The 16639-nt window shown below is 40.1% G+C and overlaps 1 protein-coding gene across 1 annotated transcript; it reads left to right on the top strand.

The window, feature by feature from the left end:
- Positions 1-3809: 3809 nt before the first annotated feature.
- ldlrad2 (low density lipoprotein receptor class A domain containing 2) lies at positions 3810-10390 on the top strand. The gene is made up of 5 exons (XM_067586302.1): positions 3810-3906; positions 6626-7111; positions 7950-8099; positions 8229-8366; positions 10086-10390. Exons 1-5 carry the CDS (start codon positions 3810-3812, stop codon positions 10388-10390), a joined length of 1176 nt encoding a protein of 391 aa, XP_067442403.1.
- Positions 10391-16639: the final 6249 nt, after the last annotated feature.

Genomic DNA, 16639 nt, shown 5'->3' with positions numbered 1-16639 from the left:
AGCAGTGACACACTGTGTATGTTAGTTACTGCTTCCTGTCGTCATTAAGTTGTTCAGCAATATACAGGAACTCCTCAGCTGCATTCAGACTGAAAACAGCACTGTGTAAAACAATACAAGGGGCTGTGTTTAAGTCCGGTTGTAGTAACAGATTATTGCATTTAAAGTCTGATCAGAAAAACCCTGCATAGCAGTTTGTAATATTCACAGACTGGATTTTACAACTCTGGAAAGTTATCATGCTGCAACCCTGTTTACTATGTGATACCATGTGAAACACGTGTGTCCGCGAACCTCAGAAAAAAGTATGAATGGAACCGCGTACATGTCCATGAATTGGCCTTTACAGTGACAGCACACTGTTATTGAGTCAACTGACAACAATCTGATGTTCGCTCATTTGTATCACATCCAGTTAGGAATCAGTGTGAGGCATGTCAACAGTTGTCATTAGGAAATGTCAGCTGGTGCCCATTTCAAAGTATGAAATGTGCGAAATGTAATTAAGAGATGGCAGTTTAGGGCAACTGTGGAGGTCAAGATTAGATCTGGAAGATCAAGAAAACTACGAGGAGAATTGCTGCTATACTGGTCAGAAAGGCAAATCAAAACCCCTATTAGGCTGCAAAAAACCTGCAGGAAGATTAAGCAGAGTCAGGAGTGGTGGTGCATTGTTCCACTGTGCAAAGATGCTCGCACAAACAAGAACTTCATGGAAGAGTCAGTAGAAGAAAACCCTACCTGCGTCCTCATCATAAAATCCAGCATCAGAAGTATGAAACAGAACATCTACGGAAGCCTGATGCGTTTTGGAAACAAGTGCTGTGGACTGATGAAGTTAAAACAGAACTGGCCACAATCAGTAAAGGTATGTTTGGAGAAAAAAGGAGCAGCACTTCATGAAAAGAACACCTTTCCAACTTTTCAGCATTGGGGTGGATCCATCATGCTTTGGGGTTGTGTTGCATTCAGTGGTGCAGGAAACACTGCGCAGGTGGAGGGAAGAATGAATTCCACTAAACCCCAGCAAATTCTGGAAGCAAACATCCCACCATCTGTAAAAAAGCTGGAGCTGAAAAGAGGATGGCTTCTACAACAGGATAATGATCCTAAACATACCTCGAAATCCACAATGGACAACCTCAAAAGATGCAAGCTGAAGGTTTTGGAATGGCCCTCACAGTCCCCTGACTTAATCATAACTGAAAATCTGTGGGTGGATCTTAAAAGAGCGGTGTATACAAGACAGCCCAAGAATGTTGCAGAAATGGAGCTTAGGCTTAGTTCAAGCTGGAAGACTATTACTCATTCATTCATTCTCATTCCTCTCTCACTCCCTCCCCCTGCTTCTCCTGCTCATGTATCAGCTGATTAGGGGCGTCACTCTTAGTTAACAAGTCAGATTCCATCAGCCTATCATGTGTTAGCTGCAAACTTTAAATCTGTTCTCTCTGTTGTTGTCAACTGTCATTTCAGTACGAATCATTGCAACCCTCCTCCACCCCACTCACCTCCACTTCATCATGTCAGCACCCAGATCTGAGATCACCAGAAGCCACTCCTCTTCTCATCATCCAGATCTCAACATTCCCTCATTCATCACCACCTCCAGTGGTGGATGTCCTATTCTACTCTCCCTTCGTTTCCCCCTTATAAATATGATGACATCACGATAGGGGCTAATCACCAAAGACTTTTCAGAACTAGAAGCTTTTTGCAAGGACAAATGAGAGAAAATCCCAAATACTGTAAAAGAATTGAGAGAAAAAGCGTTTGCAAGCTGTGTCACTAAGTACTGACTACGTAGGCTGCCCAACTTTTGCACATGCTACAATGATGTTTTTATTTATTTTATTTTTTTTGTTCAATTTATGACATAAAAACAACTATGCATTAATGTTTGCTGATTTTTTTGAGAGGCTGTGTTTACATCTTTTCAATTCAAAAATCACAAAAATATGTTATTTGTCCACAGATGTCCAAACTTTTGCACACATCTCTATTTCTTTCCCAGAGTGCAAATAGTCAACAGTGACATGAGGTCAGGCTTGAATGAAAATCTTATGAATTACTGTCAAATGAAAAGCATCTTCTCAATCAGTTCAACTTTTCAGCCAAGTTTTAGAGAGAGCACTTAGATGCTTTCAGCCTGACTGCACAGTTTTTTTTTTGTTTTCTATTATTCTATTCTATTATTCTTATTTTATTATTCCTGACCCTTTGGACGCTGGTGCAGTCATGCATTCTCTGAACATGGACTCTGCTAGTTGAATTTGGCCATGAGAACCAATCCTCATCCTTTGTGTTTGGGGCGTCTTTTTATTTTCTTCCTTCTAAAGACACAGAAGAAGACAGATGGTCAGATGTGATCCACTGGTCTGCTGTTCCCAGTCTGTATGTTCTCTCCTTATCATCAGAGTGAATTCAAATATTGCAGTTTCCAAATTAAACTATATTTTATATAGATTTCATTGCCTCACGTCTTCACTTTTCCTCCCTGGCATTCTTGCATCTGCCAAAGATAATAAACATATGGAAAGTGATCTATTTCCATTAGTGGTTCACTCCTTCACATCTTGTTGCTGTCTTATACATAAACTTTATTTCTGCCAGAAGAACATTTCTCTCCCATCAGATTTCCCTCCTGAAATACAGCGTAGAAGATCCTAACCTCACAAGCTGAGTATGGTGATATTCTATATTCTTCTTATTGTGAACAAATCCCATGAAAAGACCAAAACCCAACAATAAATCGATCCTGTCTCTGTATCAAAGCCTGATATATCTTATTCCTCTGTGACACAGAGCTCCATTGTTGTCCAAAAACTATGACCCAGACAGTTGTACTGGATGACATTATCCTTTATTACTATGAACACACACACACTGTAATTATTTTAACTCCCACACACACACACCGTCCTGCTGCTGGAAATACTCATTAGAGCACAGAATGTGGATTCATTCATAGCTAAAAGATAGTCCCCAACAAATGCACTATTTCCTCCTGTTGGAGTAACATTTGTTAAAAACTACAGCTACCAGCTGTTTTAGGAAATAACTGAGCCTTTAAAAAAATAAAATGATATACATATATTGTCATTAGATTTGTGACAAAAAGAAAAAAAGAGAACAAAAGGACCTATATCCTTTTAATTAGGAAAAATATGATTTATAAAACGATGGTATTTTGAAGGATGCATTCCAAACAGAGAGGGTCGGGAAATATGATCATTTCTCTGGGGCAGCCCACCATCAAAATTCAAGGAATCGTGGACTGGAATCTGCTATCACTCAGTTATGAATGTGTTCTGGTTTTAGTAAAAATTTGTATACATTTGGTATGTTATCATCAGCTGAGAAGCATTTACATACTTTGATTATGTGGATGTACCTCTAACTGACAACCACACAAAACACCATCATGGGAAAGTTGTAGAAGTTTACATGTAGTGGGAAAACTTTTATTCAAAAACACAAGCCTCCCTCCCCTGCTTGCTGGCTTAACAGTTGATTGGTTGTGTGTTGTCATGGAGATGACCGGACACGTGAACAGAGGGAACCTAGAGGAGGTTCAACTGGAATAAAAGCCAGAGAGTATTTATGATGGAGAGCAGAGCGCTTGAAGTCTATTCACAGCAACATATCCCAGGACACTGGATAGATTCCTCCTGTGCTCCCGAACGCTGCAACTAAACTTCCCTCTTCTTCTGTGACCAGATATGACAAGTTCATGAATAGTTAGAATGACAGTGACATCCCCTCTGTGAGTTGGGTTTTCTCCTTTGAGCACTTCCCTCTCAGCCTGGATGATGCAGTTGGAGGTGGAGAGCTGCTCTCAGCGCCCGGTCAGGCTGCTCCTGCTGCTCTGCTTCATGACTCTGCACAGCTCGGCCATTGAGACTGGTAAGACTTCGACCACTGGACTGGAGACACTACACACCTACTCACTAACTGATAGATGGCTTTTGGCTCGTGTTGACGGTGACTCACTTGTAAACTGTGCGCAATTCATTTCCTCTGTGCGTAAAGCTCTAACTGTAGAGCTGTTGCTGAGCAGTGAGCAGCAGCAGCAGAAGTAGCCCAGTAGTAGAAAAAGTAGTAATTATAGTAGTAATAGCAGTAGTAGTCATTGTAGCAACAGTTTGCCTGCTGTTTCTGTAACTTGAGTAAATGTATCATTGAAAAAATAATTTCTGTTTAACCCAAAAATGTCACAGTGTCTGATCTCCAGTTCTTGGGGAAAGAACGTGATTTATTCACACAAAAGAAAAGCATTTGGCACAAGAGAATAAACATGAGACATTGAATACTTGAGTATAGATATTGTAACATATGAGATAATGCTCTGATCATTACAGCTATATAATACAGTATCACCCACATCAGCAGTAATTATTGCAGCTGCAAAACTGAAAAATGTGAATAAACCATCGTTATGAGATGCAGAATTAAAATATTGTGTTCAGTTTTATTTTACATATCACTGTTATGTAATTTTGTACTTACTCATAATGTGAGTTCTGACTTGTGTTCAAGTTTAAAGGACCATACCAGTGTGTTAGCATGTTGTACCTTATCAACTACAAATCATCTGTACTTTACATTTTTGCCAACCATGTTGAGTATAGGCTATAATTTACTTTACTTTAGATTTTTAATGTATTTCTCAGCTGTTGGTATCCATTCATTTCTGTACAGTATAAAAATCACTCAACAGACAGTGCAGTCCTTCACATTTGACATCAAGTCTGCATTAATGTTTCCCAAAGTTACATTATTTTTTCATGATAATGCCATTTAACTGCAGATTGATTTGAAAAATCTATGCTACATTGCTTCACAACAATAACAGAATTTCAACAGTAATGAATGCAGACTTGATGTTCACTTTGCTGGGTTGTAAATGTATATGTAATTATATATTATGTATATGTATATGGACTAAAAATGCAAAAGCACTGGTGTGTTTCTTTAAACTGCTCCTTAAACTAAACTTTAAATATGTTTTAATTAAGTGAATAAATAAAGATAAACTTTATATTGCTATAGGATCTAATGATAATGATGTAATAATCAACTTCATTCAAAATAGATAGAGTATGATAATGTTGGACGATATGACCAAATATACCGTGAGATGACAGAAATATTTGCTGTTGTTACTGCTACAAGGCAATTTTGGATTTACAGGTTTGTTGTATCAATGTGATGAAGTTCCTTAAATTTTCAGGTATTTAATTTGCTGGATTAAAAAATCAGCCCTTTTTTTTACACCTTTTTTGGGGGGATTTTATAGAAAAAAAAAATGTTTATGTCAACAACAGCACAAGAGAACAGAGCACCATGACATCTACATGACATAAACATTTCCTTACTTATGTTTCCCAAAAATATATCACAATATATCTATATCACAATATATAATTATATATACCATGATAGAAGATATTTTTCCATATCAGGCCATTCGACCAGTTCATTAATGTGTACTCACTGTTGTGTTTATATACTCTGTTTGGTGCACAGCAGGACTGAAACAGAGTAAGTCTGAAGTGATATAATGAATGCCTGCATTGAGTCACCACTGTTGGGATAACACATGGATGGAGAGTGAGGCTGCTGCCCTTTCAACACAATACTGTCTCACAGACATTTCTCACTACAGTGAGTCACCTAGGACCTTGACCCTCTCCCGCCCTTTGGATTTGCTCTATGAAATGGACTCCATTTACAATGATAGTGGTTAAAAAGAGTTGAATTTTCAGCCAGTAAAAATCTTTACTGGGGACTTGGCGTCTTCTGGTCACCCATGTTTTGAACACTGTCCCCTGGTACTTTGTATTTACTTGTTGTACTGTGTGGAGGGGATGAGCTGTTTCCCACCAACAGGGGCTCCCGGGCTCTCCTCTTTGAGACATTCCTGGAGGTCAGTGCAGGAGGATCTAGTTGTCTCCCAGGGAAACAGAGCTAATAAACTCCAGGGGTGGTCGTAAATTTTCTCATTATTTGGCCTGCAGCCCAGAGGCAGGGGGTGGTGGGCGGCTGGGTTGGGGCTGATGGAGCCGGATCTGCCCGCCCATCTGTCCTGGTCCTGCCTGTGGATGAGCAGTGACCTGCCTGTCAAATGATGACCATGCTGTCTCACATGGCTGATTTAGCAGGCAAGGTTTACAATTTGAGGCTCTAAGAAATCTACTAGTGTGGTAAAGCTGAAGTCTGTCTATCAAAAGTATAAGTCAGCATTCAGACAGTTTGCTGATAACATCTCTTAACTCTGTCTGTATGTCTGTCAGTGTGGTAAGACCTGGAATTTTTATTTACCTGCAAAATATGAAACACAGAAAAGCAGCAAATCTTTATATCAAAATTGTCATCTGTTATCCACCAGAATTTTTTTCCACTCAAAAGATTTTCTTTTCAGTTTTTCTAAGGCTAAATCAAAAATTTGTGTGTGAACAAAAGATAAAAAGAAAAAAAACAGTTGTCACCTCATAGCTGGCCAACAGTGTCCAACACCACCAAGGCACATTATGTCAAAACATCCAACAAGTGCAAATCTATGTATATGCTGACTATGTATCAGTATCAGAGGATTCCATCTCATGTGTCTTTTCCTTGTCAGTGAACGTGGTGGACTTCTGTGGCCAGACCATCCGGGGAGATGGCATGATCGTCAACTCACACCAAGAGTCCAAGAAGTACTACTTTGTGACCATGGGGACTGACTGCCACCTCACCATGCAGGCCAGCTCCCCAAAAGACAAGGTCCAGTTCCACTTCCGCTTCTTCCTGGTCTACAGTTTGCTACGAGTGGCCCCTCTGAGCCCGGCCCCTGCCTTTCCAGAGTCCCCTCGTGGCTCCGCCCCTCTCAACCCCAGACTGGAGCCCACCTCAGGTGAAAGCCCAGGGGACCCTTGTCATGCCGGCTCATACGTTCAATTTTATGATGGACGGGACAGGAGCTCGCCTGCCCTCGGGCCTCCTCTGTGTGGGAAGAGTCCGCCACGGCCGGTGCTGTCCACGGGAAACTACCTGACGCTGAGGCTGGTCACCCGGGGGACTCAACCCAGAGTGGACTTTGTGGGGGACTTCACCTCCTTCAGACTGGGTAAGACAGACAAAGAGATGCTTAGAGTCTTACAGCCACTGTGGTGGGACGTACAAAAGCAAACAATAATGCAGTGAAACTGAAATGAGTAAATAATCGGCTAGTTGGTGGCGTTCACTCCTCTGAGTCCATCATATTCTGTAACCACATACCTCTGAGTGAATTAGTGTTTAATCATCATCAGTTTTTTGAAAGTGTGTTTGTAATCAGTTGGTTAATGAATGGTTAGGTTAGTTGTTAAGTGCCATTTAATTTACCTGCACACTAATTTAGACTGATGTCTAAACTGCTGGCCCTGAGTTGTAGGATTTTATTTTAATTTAACAAAATATGCTGCCTAATAAAGCACTAACAGTTAATTGACATTGACTCTACAGATTATCACAATCAGCTGCTAATGCAATAAGAGGTGCTATAGGCTGAAGTAAGATTTAAATGGACACCTGCCAGCCAGTCAGAATCAAGTATTTTCTGTGGCCAATAGACAATCATCAATGAACACAGAGAGGTTTAAAACTGACCACAACTTCAAAACAGACTGTATGGCCACAGGTCATGTGCGGTTTGTGGTGATGAAGATTCCAATCCTTTAATATTTTGTAATTATTAGTTTTCCTGGCCCAACTTTGACCTGCTGTTTACTGTTTTCCTGTGCAACGAGCGATTATCACTGACATTTAGAGTGTGCTCACTTTCAGTCAGAGCTCCAAATTAAATGGTTTAGATAATCTGACAACATGTCTGATTGTCTGACTGCCCATGTTTCTTGACCTGTCAGACTTAATTGCATTCCCAGATCTTAGCACAGAATGATCCATTTTCTCCCCTTCCTTCTCAGGTTTTAACCAATCAGAATGCAGCAGTGAACCCTACTTCACCTGCAGGAATGGGAAGTGCATCCCTCTCAGTCTGGTGTGTGATGATAAGGGCATTGACAACTGTGGGGATGGAAGTGACCTGGAGGAAAACCTGACCACCGGGTGCAAAGGTCAGTGAGGTGATTCGGTGGCTGGTCAGGATGCTGATACTGCATCAGCCTCCCTGATTTTATTTAGGGAGTGTATCTTTAAACTACAACAAATTTAATAGTTGACACAAATTTGTCCTCCATCAGCAGGTCAGCTTTTACCTCCCGAGCCTCCACCGCCAATAGCAACCCCACCCCCACCTTTTGTGAATCCACCCACTGTACCAATTCCTACACATATGAACTGTGGCATGTCAGACAGCCCTCCCAGTCATGAGTCAGTAACAGGTGAGTGACATAATAATAGTTTTAATTCATCTAGCAGGAAAACATTTGGAAAGTATTTGGTGTGAGCAGCTTTGCCTTTAAAACAGCAGCAGTTCTCCTCGGTTCACCTGCACATAGTTTTTCAGGTACTTGGCAGGTCAATTGTTCCTGCATCTTGGAGAAGTTGCCAGTGCCAAGACATAGGCCAAGGTAATACCAGCATTAATGCTTGAGGCCTTCATCAGGGTCATCTGAAGGCCACAAGCCGAAACGCGTCGGTCAACTAATAAAGTTGTTCCTCATACTACAAGAGTTGCTGGAGTTCTCATCTTTCTAGACTTCTTTCCCTTCTCCATGCACCTTGGAAGTAGGTGAAGTTGTGCCAGAGACCCTCACTCTGCAACACCAGCATTTATAACAGCAATATTCCTAACCCACATTCATCGATTTCCATAAAGTAAATGCAAGTGGTGTTGTTGTGTTGACTTAAACTTTTGTGAAGTTTGACAAGCAAATCTGCACCGTTGTCCAATTGGAACACCATTATGATAGTGATGATCTTTGAGGGAACGGCAAGGACCAGAAAGTCCAAAATACAGGATGCTATCATATTAGCTGTTTTGCATGACCCATAGTTAATGACTACATCACCAAGCTTCCAGCAGCATTTATTTCACAAGGACGCAGGAATACATTTCACTGTGCCGATTTCTGGTGTGACAGGCACAAATGTCAGTGTTAACCAGTTCCATTCCAATATGTTAGTACTCAGTACTTCCTGACTTCCTTACCCTGTCTGTGACTCTCAGCCCCAATTCCATCGGTTCCTACTGACAAAATAATCTAAATATAAACATAAATAAGTTTTACTTTTTTAAAATAGCCTGGCTACTGTAGTTTTAAGCAAATGTTAATCAAACAGGAGTAAATATTTAATTTGTTGAGGACTATTTTATGAAGAAGATCCACATTTCCACATTTTTGGTTCTCTATATTTATATGTTGTACATGTTTCTGGTTACCACCACTGCTAACACTCAGGACACTCAAGCCAGTGTCACTGTGGCTTCTTTTTGGTTAAAAATGTGAGAGTGGACTGAGCATTCTCCCACGTACTTCTCTTTATTTAGACAGTAGGAAGGCAGAGAGGGAGTCAGAGTTGGACAGCCCAAAAAAACAAAACCTACAGTGGTGGTAATGAAAACAAGTATTGGGCAGACAAGTTTTTTTATCCCATGTCAAATTTGATCCCATGTACAGCCCCAATGGAAAGACTATCACTTCAGAAATGTTTTACCTACTTTCACCTAGTTCGTTGTTTGATACAACATGTTTCATGACATTTGGAAACCATCATTGTAACTTTCCAAACATGAGTGAAGTCTACAATATACTGTACTGTATGTCATCCCTACAAATGAGCCACTGGACTGTACACTAGCTAAGGATTTGGCAGAGCTAGAAGCAGCAATATTTTACAACTATTACTTTGATGAGGCCAAGCAATGAATGGTGTGTGAGCCTTCCTCAGTCTGTGGTGGCACTGTACAGTTTGAAGAGTTAAAACCTGTAGTTTGGTGAATACTATTCCATGTGGAAAAAGTGTGTACAGTTCCTTTGTACAGTAAGTCACTGGTGTTATATATACTGTAAGTATTTCCTACCAGCATTGTAATTTGCGAAGTGAATATGGCTGGACTGTGAGTAAAGATAATTGCATTTCATCCCTCTCATCTCCAGACTCTCCTGCCTCCTTGTCTTTGTTGGTTCTCTACATCATCCTGGGTGTGGTGGCGGGCACCGTGGTGCTCTGCTGGTGTTGCTGGTCACCCGGCTGGTTCCTGTGGCGAGTCAGTATTTGTCGCTTCTTACCCTGCTGCAACTCGGCCTGTGCCTCCTGCCAGCTCTGTGCCCGCAGCTGCACCCACAGCAAGGAGCACCGACTGGCAAAGGTCACCCCTCATGCACCGGTCAATGGGACACCGACAGGCACGGCGGCCACCACCAACAACGCTGAAGAAAACGTTACCACTGCTGCTGTTTAGAGCAGAGGAGCTGTTCAATTAATCAGTTTTGGCATACAGAGACAAGGGTTCAGTGGTGAACATGGACATGCATTAGGCAGTGCAACAGGACCAAGAATCTCTGTGAAAGTGGGACTGATGTGGTCCAGTGTGAGATGAGCTGAATGCATTTGGTTCATGGGTAAACTGTGGTTTGTGTGCTTTAAATATGATGATGCAGGGGATGAGACTGCTGTGTTTATGTTGCTATGAGAAGGTAAAGCAGGGTACAGTATGAAAAGTATGAATGTATCTGAATGGACTGGATTAAGGGTTTGTGTTCACAGCACATTCTGCCTCTTTTAAAGTTGTCTCTTACATATTATGATGGCAGCACATTCTGTTTAAGAGACTGCTTATGACTTTTGAGAACTTGAGAACAATGAAAAGAGTTAAGTTGTTGGTGTTAACAACTTTGAGTTGTATATTTGTGTTTGTTTATTATATACATGCCTTTTCACTCTGTCTTAAATATAACGGTAAGATTTTACTGCAGTGAAATTACACTTCCAGCTCACAGCTTTGACCAAAAGTATGCCATGGACACATGCTGGGGAAACAGCCCAAGAACTACAAAGTCACTCTCCTGGTGACAACAGCTGTTCTCCCTGGGAGAAATTCCTTCAAACTTTCCACTCTCAGCAGTCCACTGTTGTTCCAAATAAAAGCCACTCACACAGTATGGAGTCTGGACCAGTGGAGCACAAAGTCATCCAGTCTGCAGCGGTCAACATCTTGTGGGGTAAAACTTAGTATTTAATATGCTATTGTGCGCACACAATAAAAGGACAAATTACCAAAAAAAAGCACTTTGCAAGAAAAGTCAAAAATTGTCAGCTCACATAAGTAGATATCACTATAGCAGGTGAGAATTATTAGTAGTGATGGGCACATATCTGTGGGGTGAGACTGAAAAAATATGTATAATTGTATTGATGAACTGGAATAACAGTGAGTTTTAAAACAATGTAATTTAATTACATTTCAGTTTGGTATGATAGTTAGCCCTGTGACAGACTGTATCCTGCCTCTTGCCCAGTGTGAGCCAAGATAGGCTCCAGCCCCCTCTGATCTTTCAAAATAAATGTGCAGATTTAGATACTGGATGGATGGATGATAAAGATATGAATCATTTACCTCAACAAAACAATGATTTGAACACTATTCACCATTATTCAGTCAGTATTTTTAGTGGTGTGATTAGTTATTGTCTTTTAATGTGCACTGGCCAGTGTGTCAATCATAAATAATCCCTCAAGTGTTGAGCCCAGTTATGGTTGTCGTCTCCTGAACTAAGTAAGTCTTGGCTGTATTTAACCTTCCACCAAGGTATAAAGGCAGTCTGTGTGATAATGAAGCTCATTAGGACTAGTAAACTCTTGGAGAGCCTCTTCAAACATTTGTTCATCTTTCCAATTACTTGCCACCACCTTGTGGCTGTCAGATCATATCAGTTTTTCTTTTTATCAATTCATTTTGGTGAGTTCTACCCCTCATACAAAAGTATGTGGACACCTGCAAATTCCACCTACATGTTGAACATGTCATTCCAAAACAATGTTCATTCATCTGCTGCTAGAATAGCTCTTTTGGTTTCAGTTTTTCCAGCAGATGTTGGAACCTTGCTGCAGGGATTTGCTGCCATTCAGCCACAAGAGCATTAGTGAGTTCTAACACTGATGTTGGGTGATAAGATACAGTATACATCCATGGGTGTCCCCATACCTTTAGTGTATTATTTATTTGTGTGAATCATGAACTTGTAAAGAGAAAGTAAATGAGGGAAGATATGGTTTGTATCTAATGCTGTGAAGTCAATTAAAATGAGGGATTGATATCTTTCTAGTAGAAGCCTCTGTTCACTCCCGGGCTTCATATACAGTAAAGAGTACAGTAGAGTCACTACCTCTGTCTTACCCAGATTGATGGTCCATGTGAGGGGCAACCTGTGTTCATGTGTCCACCGGGCAAACTTTCTTTGTGGCGTCCTCCAGATGGAGTAGCTTAATAACCTTTCCTCTTCCAGCCACACTGTGTGTTGTGTAACTACATTACACAGAGCCCCCTGCACTGTCTTTTTAGAGATTTTGACTTGTGTTCTTGGTGAGGCATAAGGCCATATGCTTAAACTAACACTGTGTTTCTAACTTCCAGGTTGCCAGGCTACAGCACAGTGACGTATGCAGACTTCTTTATCTGTCTCGCTTTCTGCTGAAACTGTACAGGAATACATGTGCGTCTGTAGACCCATCAGACACACACACACACACACACACCAAGTACAGTACACATCTAGTCACACACACTCAGACATGTGTGTGCATTACTCTGTAGATAAGGTCAGAGCTCCAGGTGGAAGTTCCTGCCAACAAGACTTTTCTCACATGTTCCTGTTAGCTGGTCTATAATATACAGTTAACAGTCTTCAAATATTCCACTGATAAATCCCAGTGTTACATGCAGATTTTATAGGATATGTGTTTAATAAACATTGTAAGAATCTCTGAAAGTCAAGAAGATATTGCACTTACTTTCATCAGGTGGATATAAACATGACTCCAAATGAATGCTAATGTTGCTCTGTGTCTGTGTGTGTAAATAACAATTGTTTGCATTCACTGTATACAGTGATATTTGTGTCAGATGCCACTGCACTCAAGTGGCCAAAAAATCAATTATTGCAGCTCTTTAAGGGGTTCATTATATTTCTAAATACATGTAATTAAATATTTTTGAATGATATGGTTTGTTTGAAAGGAATATAATATGTTAACATGTATCACATTACATTTGAAATTCATGAAACATTGCATACAAGCAGAACAGAGACATCACTCAAACTGTAGCATAATGTAAATAATGAAGATTTGCTTGAATTCTTAATGAGATGACAAAGAGAGTTTTCTATGCTAAAAATGTATAGGCAACTCTGTTTTCTGCTTTTTGGACTCTACCTTGCATACAGTTAAATGAACTGTTTCAGTGTCAGTCTTTGTTTGTGATGAACATACTGTAATAAATGTTGCAAAGTAGAACTGTTTATTTTGTCTTTTAAAATCCCAATTTTCCCTTTAGATATATCTTTAGCTGTCATGTTTGTTACAGTTACACCATCCAATGTTTTTCCACTAGACTTTTAAAATGAAGTCCTGTGAGTTTGAATAAGCACACACACATTTGTTTGTAATGTTTGTCCCATCGGCAGATCAGTTTCAAACATTGACAAGATGGTAAAGAGATACAGTATATTTTCACTTGACTGAAAAACAGCCTGGATGTAATCATGCCCTTGTCTGCAGTGCAGTGCAGTGCACAGTCTCTGTTGTCCTTTATGTGACTCAGAGGGATCACAGGCTGCTTGGGTGACACTGGGAGGGTTTGGCAAAGAGTCAGCAGCTTGTGTTGCTTCTGGTATCCACTGGCAACCTTTCAAGTTAAATCCCTGTTTCTATGAAAGAGAGAGAAAATAATCTCTCCTGACCCTTTTGTCACCTTGATTTAACTTTCTATGATTGACTTTTTGACCCCCAGTTAAATTAGTATGCTGGGGGTTCCTAACTTGTTAAATGTATTGACACAAGGCAGCTTCCTGCAGTGGTATTCATGTCAGAAAATGATTTTTGACCTTTCTAAGTAGACAGTAAAAGCACTTTAAATCTATTTAACCAGCTTCTTATTTGCTAAAGGGTTAAATAAAGTTTACAGACTAATCAATGCATGTGATAAACAAGAAACTCATTTACGGAAGTAAATATAACCTCTAAATTTGAATTTAAATCCCCCATAACATTCATAAATTATGGTGAAGGATAAGTAGAAAACAAGCTAAAAGACTGTGTAGTAATCATTAATTGAAGTTATAGGGCTTATTTAACTTTCTACAGTTAGGAAAAAGTGAGGCATTAAATTAAGTGGTTAAAGGGACCATGAGTTGATATTTAATTATGTGTGAAGAAATTATTAAGGTGTCTTACAGCAGATCTTTGTCTCATAATGATCATAGTATTAAACAAGGATTGATGAAGGTGAAAACAAATCTGGAAATGACATTGCCTTTGTTGATTTGCTTTATGTTGGTCAGCTGAAGGTCACACACAGTTGCACACAACTGTTACTGACTGTGACCGCAAAACAATTTCTGGTCACGTGACCACAAACAATTTGTGTCAGTTTAGCCCAGGTGTGTTCAGAGATTTAAGAGTTATCCATTTCATCCTTCGCATAGGCCATCACTCAAACTATTCTTAGACCAAAGAGTATCCTGTTGACTCAGGGATATATTGGCCTCCCACTTATGTGTGTTCACTTGCCAGGGGGCATTGTCCTATTGTCCATGTGCTATCTCAGTGAACCATGCTGCTGGACCCGTTAGTGACTCAGCTGAGCCGCCCTGTGACCCTGTAAACCCTTCAGTCAGCCATAAAACACCAGGGGATCAGTGCAAATACATTAAGACAAGTATGGTCGGTCAGATCGCTGACTTACCACCCACTGCAAGCTTGGTGCTCAACTGGAGCCCACTGATAAAGGGCTTTACATTTGGAGAGCATGCTGCTCATTCTGAGGCTTTGATGTGGTGATGATGAGGACAGTCTGAGTTTTAGTGAAAATAATAAGGATGTATCTTCTCTTAGGATGCACATAACTAACACCCTGCCGAATAAATATAGCCAATACCTGAATTATTGGGTCATACTTTACATTACAGAACACAAAATTGTGAGGTGTTACAAGGAGAATACCTGTATAGTAGATAATGATTACAAGAAAACAGACTGGGAAATAGCCTACTATATTAATGAATCATTAGGTAGGCTAATTATTAGTTCATAAATATCAATGTACACAAAAAGAGGGAATGAATTCTCAAAAAAGTCAAAGCACACTGCTTTACCATGGTATAAAAGTTAAAAGCCTATAGTGACCATGGTCTTCCTCTGGGTCAAACGGTTTGTCAAAATGTTTGACCCTGAGGAAGACCGGTGTGGTCAATGTGTGTTGCTCTTCTGTGCCTTGACTTTCTTTGGACTTCATTCCCCTTTTTTGTGAATGTGTATGTGAATGAGAGCATCTGTTTTGAGTCACATTGTTGTTGTATCCAAAAAGCGCCTCTCTCATGTGTTTTTCATAATTCATAAATATCTGTGAATCATACTAATCACTTTCTACATGTTTCACTTCTGATTAACTCTTAACCAGACACTGAGCGGCACAAAAATAGTAAAGACTTGACTTTTTTGTGCTCCCTCAACATCATACTGAGTAGTCCCTCATTACCTTATTATGATCTTAAAATTACTTACCCTATTTGTGCCCACTCAGTTATAGATCTGCTGTAGTGTTTAGTCTGCCCCGCCCTGACAATATGCATTAAGAGTTACTGTTTTCAGGAGCCCGTTTAACAGTATGACCCCTTCCTGCAGCTGACCCAAACACAGGTGTAATAAGTTTAATAATGGCTGCAATCTATTCAGGTGTTGTAGTCTCAGAGACCTGGAATTATACATGCTGGCTTATTGCCACATGCTTAAGCAGTAAAAGGAGAAGTAAAGGACTTGTTGGTTTAATTGCAACGTAAATAGTATATATGAAAATGCACATGCCACATATGAACTACTAATTTAAGCAAGTTTATATTTTCCTTCTACAATAATCTTAGTACACCAGTGACGTAAACATTTAATGTATAAAACACATCATATTTCATCCATAACAATGGCCTACATTCAGCTAGCTCTCAATACTACTAGCAACAAACATTATCAAGCCAATGTTTTATCAGTTGAATAAAACTGCGGGTTTCTAATCAGACACAGTGATCAAACTTTCTGCTGCTGTGAGTTACAATTATTTAGGAGAGCAGAGAGCACAAAACTAAAGTCAAATTTTTCACAATATGCTGCTGCTGCTTTATGTAAGTAAGCTATATTTAGCTACTGCTAATTAAATGATAATTACGGGACATGTCCCCTGCAGTTTTGCACCACTCCACTTTTTACAGTCCGAAAACTAACGCTATATTTAAAAAAAAACTAAAAAAAAAACAAAGGATCCCAACAAAGGAAACAGAGCCTGCTCAAACTCCCAATCCCCCTTCTAGCTCACCCTCCCCTCCCCTCCCCTCCCCTTTCCGCTCTATTGGTTGCTAAATCAAACGTTGACTACTAACATTGATGGCAGCGATTTGACAAACTAAATATTTAAGATGGTTGTAAAACGAGCCCACATTAC

The sequence above is a fragment of the Thunnus thynnus genome, chromosome 4 (assembly GCF_963924715.1).
Source record: "Thunnus thynnus chromosome 4, fThuThy2.1, whole genome shotgun sequence".
In the NCBI taxonomy this organism is placed as follows: domain Eukaryota; kingdom Metazoa; phylum Chordata; class Actinopteri; order Scombriformes; family Scombridae; genus Thunnus; species Thunnus thynnus.
Note: the sequence above shows the minus strand (reverse complement) of the source record. Positions and strands in the feature narration are given on the sequence as shown.

Coding starts and splice junctions, on each gene's coding strand:
- ldlrad2 (XM_067586302.1), top strand. CDS start 3,810: ATGATGCAGTTGGAGGTGGAGAGCTGCTCTCAGCGCCCGGTCAGGCTG. Junction 3,907..6,625: donor CAGCTCGGCCATTGAGACTG/GTAAGACTTCGA, acceptor TTTCCTTGTCAG/TGAACGTGGTGGACTTCTGT. Junction 7,112..7,949: donor CTTCACCTCCTTCAGACTGG/GTAAGACAGACA, acceptor CTTCCTTCTCAG/GTTTTAACCAATCAGAATGC.